The sequence below is a fragment of the Poeciliopsis prolifica genome, unplaced genomic scaffold, assembly GCF_027474105.1.
Source record: "Poeciliopsis prolifica strain line A6 unplaced genomic scaffold, Auburn_PproV2 SCAFFOLD043, whole genome shotgun sequence".
Lineage (NCBI taxonomy): Eukaryota > Metazoa > Chordata > Actinopteri > Cyprinodontiformes > Poeciliidae > Poeciliopsis > Poeciliopsis prolifica.
The window spans coordinates 3,962,353-3,967,573 of NW_026562418.1; the positions used below are offsets into that span (position 1 = coordinate 3,962,353).

Consider the following 5,221-nt stretch of genomic DNA (forward strand, 5'->3'; position numbering starts at 1 on the left):
GAAGCTTTTTAGGGAGGTTATGTGAAGCAATTTCAACTCCAACATTATGGGAAAAACAAATCTTTCACAAAATTGCACCTTTTTCAAAAAGATCGAGCAAAATCTGCTATTTTAGGCCACAACAATAACAAAAAACAACAACAAAAAAACTTTGCAGTGTCCTGGAGGCACTGGCTGGTAGACCAGAACCAGAGGACCTCCGGGTCTGCAGTACATCACAAAACCGCAGTAACAGCTGGATGATGGACTGATTTTTCTTATGAAAACCTGAAAGCAGGACAGTAGAAATAAAAGCCTGCACCAAAGTCTCAGTGTTAGCCAGAGGGAAAACACAGTGAGCTCCGAATGTGATCGAAACCTGTTTTGACTTCATGTTTGATATGTGAAACAAAAGTCAAAAAAACGACTAAATCATATCTTCCATCAAACAAACAAAAGAAACAAAAAACAAAAATGAAAAACATCAAGATATACAAGATGAATAGTTTTAACATTTTCTTTTATTCTCATACAAAATTCTTGACATCAATTATAGAAATATAAATACATTTCTCAATAAGTTAGGCAATAAATAAATTATTCTATTTACAATTACTGTGTTCGTATTAAAAAAGTTTGTAAACTGAACTTGACATTCAGTGCTGAGATGTTTTCTGCTTGGCAGTGATTGAAACGGAGCGAATCCACATTCAGTCGCAGGTTGCAGCGCCAACTACTGTTCCTCTGATGAATTACAGAGGAATAAATGGATTCTTATTGGGACACTGATGCGTTCTTTTGTTTTTGTTTGGGTTTTTTTTTTTTTTTCAGACAAACCTTCGGGCTTATACTCTCATAAAAACAAACACTTGAGCCATCACAATAGATCTGCAGCATCGCCGCTGCTCAGCAAACAGGAAGGAGCTGGCAAACCTCAAAAGAACCCAGAGAGATGACATTCACTTCACCACAGCTGTGTGACCCAGGCCTGAGCTAGCTGCCGGTTTCAACATTTCATCATTTTATCATTTCAAAAGACATTTGCAAGTTTGTCCTAAAGGTCAAGCAGGACAACAGTTTCCACCTCTGATACAGAGGAGTTTGGAAGCAAAGGTCTGCAGGGATGTTTGAAATAATGCAGATGAAATATACATAGATATATATAGAGAGAAAATCTAGGTGGATATAAATGACACAGTTCTCAATTTCAAGGTCTATCCAGAGAATCAATGTTGGTGTTTCATCCACTGAGCCCCAATTCCCAGTCCCTGTTGGAGCTGTTGACCTTTCTTGAATATCTGACCCTTCAGAAATGACATCATTTTGGTATCTCTGATTGAGGGAGACCAGTGACTACATATAAATTGTGATTTGGCACATTATTGTCCATGGAGGAGAAAACGACTACATCTTCGCACATGTTTGTTCCTCCATTCAGGGTTCCTCATTTAGAACTATGGAGTCTCCCAAAGTTTGAAACACGTCTTCATTTTCCCCCTTTTGCTTTCATGTCTGCACTCCTGCTTCCACATGAAGGGGAATCCCTTTGAGCTCTGGAGTCAGTAAGAGTTTGGAGGAGTCTCACAGGGTCTCTGGTTCCCCTCTGGGAGGTAGGATCCATTACGTCAGAGAGCTGCTCGGATCGTCATTCCTTTACCTTCTTGTTTTGGTCTTCTTGGTTCCTGAAGAGTTTGATGACTGAATACCTTTTGCGATTGCCATGTTAAGCGTGACCACAGATCTGAGAGATGAAACAAGAATCCTGGTTAGAAACTCCTTGTTGTTGAACAGAAATAACCACAGAAATCCAACAGAAATGTGAGTTTTTCCATTTACCTCAAAGCTGTAAGAAGTCTGCGATTGTTTGTGTCAGTAACCTTTTGCGAGACCTCCGTCCTGCCGTCCTCAGGACTGTGGAGAGAAACAGGCCGTCGTTAAAATTAGGACTGAAACTAAACCACAAATATTGATGTTTTACAACTTGATCTCACATTTTGGAACCTTAGAAAAAGAGATCTAAAACCTGACCCTGCTGTGGGGGGCACTGTTCAGGCAATTCCTGGGGATTTCTAATGTAACTATTTTTATGGCTAAAAAGCAGGACGTGCCTTACAAAACATCTTCAAGGACAACATCAAGAGATAAATGAGTCATCCACTGTGGTGTTTTTGTGACCACAACATGGTGAAGACGCAACACGAACTCCATTGAGCCACAACAGAAATGTAAACCTTCCTAAAAATAGCCTTGTTTTTAATTAACCAAAGAAATGCAGGTTTTGCTATCTGCCACCACCGTCATACCGTGTGACAGTGACAGAGCCACTATCACACGTCCAATCGTGTAGCTTTCTCTCTGGCTCTGGGTCGACATGCTTTCTGGACGTATCACTTAAGACCAAGGAAGTCATGGAAACTACTCTGATACTATCTCGCAAACTCAGATTAAGTCATGAGGGGGAAAAGACTGACTTTCCTGCAAGGTAAGTATACAGGTGTACAGAAAAAAAAACATCGCTCACCTTTTATGGCAAAAGCCAAGGCAGGTTTTATCTGCAGGATCGCGGCATTCACATCGGCTGGCTGACCGGCGACGGCGAGACGCAGAACTTCCCAAGCCATAAGGAAGGAGTTTGCTGTCAGGGACAAGTGAAGCATTTTTAGATGGAGATAGCTTATCAAAGCACCTCCTGGCAAGGATTAGACACAAAACCAGCCAGCAGCATCTTTGTCTGAAGCTGCATTGAACCTCACCTCGGTGTGTTGACCCAGATGATGTCCAGGTGGCAGAAGTAGATGCACTCTCTGTCTTCCCAGTTGCTACAGGAGCAGCGCTTGGTCCTGATGTGGCGCAGATGTGACTCTGAGACAAGCGCTTCCTGCTGGTCTGATAAAGGGAGTCCACTGCCTGGTAGGTACCAGAGATCCAGAGATTAGTCAGCGTTATAATGCACATTCAGAACTTATTGCACGCACCCATAAAGAGGCATATAATGTGTCTAATCTGGACCCATTGCTGCATAAATATCAGTTATTTTACTTATTCCATTTAAGACTATACATTATCCTGAAAAGAAGTGCCCGGATCAGCAGTGCTATGCTGACATTGTGTTTAAGCTTTAATAGAAGGTGTGTTTCTTATCGAGGTCAAGTGTTCCATGGAAGAACGCATTCCTTCTATTTATGCTCTCTGTTTACTGGTCAAAGTCCAGTCAAATAAAACAGCAGCATCTTTATTTTTAATCCATCATCCAAAACAAAAATACATAAAAGAACCTTCCAGGTTTTAGAACTTTACTCAGACCAGAAATCCTTAACAAGTGCCCAACTTCCAAGAATGTCAATGCTACAAACAAAATATTGATAAAAATAATTATAATAATAAAAGAAAACAACTTACCATCTTGTAGAGACATGCAGATGATGAACAAACCCAGCATCTTGCTCTGGAAGCGGTCCATTGTGGCTCTGTGTGGAGCTGGATGAAAGAGGCGCCGGTCAGTCGACTCGGTCAAGTCAGTGGACAGGTTTTGCGTCTGAACTCTGTGCAGCAGTAGCAACAGGTGCCTTGTGTTCAGCTGCAGCCAGGAGCGTCTGCTTATATACCCCACAGGCTCCTCCCACATCTGTGGACTTGGCTGTTGTTGTACAACTTGGCCGAGTCGCCACCTGAAACCCCCATGCCTCCGCTCCATCACGGTGACACACAGCATTCCAGTCACCGAAGTGAAGCCGCCGTCTCCTCATGGAATGTCATTCAGACAGGAAACTGAAAATAACAACTGCAGGATGAGAATATTTCTAAACAGCTCATGATGACCACATCTCTACAAGATGCTTATCATCTTCTGTCATTCTCTTTTATCTTTTTTTATCTGTAGTTATGCTTATATTAGTCATATATGGAGAGTTTGGTAGTAACTAGTTACACTGACTTGGAGTAATTTTTTGAAAAAGAAGTACCGTTAGGATCATTTTTACTAAACTGTACTTTGTACTTTTTTACTTGAGTGGTTTTATCATGAAGCATTTCTGCTCTTACTTGAGTAAAATTTCTGGATTTTCTTCCCACTGAATGAAACAAACATTTTTTAACCAGAAATTCACCAGACAAAGACACACACCTGCAGCTTCATGTTAATGCTCATAAGATTTTTTTTTTATTATTGAAAGAAACTGACTTGGAAAAGTTTTATTTTGCCTGATTTTATTTTTTGTCACTAAAATAAATTGTGAATTATTGGATTTTTGTCCTTAAAGAATGGAAACTTCCACTTAACTTTACATTTTGGTCCGTCTGATGACGTGATTTTTAAAAATTAAATGATTGATCATTTGATCAGTTACTCAGTTCTTGAGTAGATATTTTACCAAATACTTTTTCACTCTTAAATTAGTTATTGAACTTGAGTAAAAATATGTTGAAGCTGTGCTACTCTTACTTGAGTACAATTTTTTCGGTACTCTGAACTGAATTAGGGTTTGAATTGTGGTCAAACTGAGGCTTTAAATGATTTCTTTAGAAAATCGGGAGCGTGCAGCCTGTCGGTCTGCGGGGAGCCTTGTTTGTTTTTCCTCATTCCACAGATGACAGACGTGGAACGAGATGGAACCGGAGCACCAGAGGAAGAGGTGAGCTGCAGCAGAGGTTTTGCATGCGCCCCTCTGCTGATAGGGGGATGAAAAGAAGGGCTGTCAGCACCCCCCGCAGGAAGGTGAGGTCATAGCAGCATCTCTGCGGTGAGTAATACGGTTTGACCTTCGTGGAGAGATACGCAGCAGACTGCCGGATCAGCTCTCTGCAGCCCACACACACACACACACACACACACACACACACACACACACACACACACACACCACCAAGCACATCCTACAGTAAAACTCCACTTCCATTCCCACATTCACAGATGTCATTGAAATGTGTACACTCACGGCCTGAGGAGTTGGAGTCGTTCAAACCTCCCAGGTATTCCTTCGCCTTGTCGGATGTAGAAGGTGTCGTAATCTTCAGAGTCACAGGTTGGTGAACTAAGAGAGCATCTGACTCCGGAACAAGTGGGAGAAATGAAGGAATTCAAATCAAAGTGTTAGAAGCGAAACGACAAGGTCCAACAAACTGAGGTTGTTTTTCTTCTGTGCTTCTTTGCACTGATTTTGTCCAACTTTCCTCTTCACAGAACAGCAGGACGTCGACTGAGTTTAAAGGACCAACACTTCACTGACTGTTTGCATCCTTCACT

The 5,221-nt window shown here is 41.5% G+C and overlaps 1 protein-coding gene across 1 annotated transcript; it reads right to left on the minus strand.

Annotated features, from left to right (window-relative positions):
- Window positions 1–510: 510 nt before the first annotated feature.
- edn2 (endothelin 2) lies at window positions 511–3,604 on the minus strand. Its single transcript, XM_055055963.1, has 5 exons — window positions 3,379–3,604; window positions 2,733–2,886; window positions 2,501–2,614; window positions 1,816–1,890; window positions 511–1,720 (listed from the first exon to the last, which is right to left on the minus strand). The coding sequence occupies exons 1-5, from the start codon at window positions 3,602–3,604 to the stop codon at window positions 1,633–1,635; spliced, it is 657 nt and encodes a 218-aa protein (XP_054911938.1). The 3' UTR covers window positions 511–1,632.
- Between the last annotated feature and the right edge of the window lie 1,617 nt (window positions 3,605–5,221).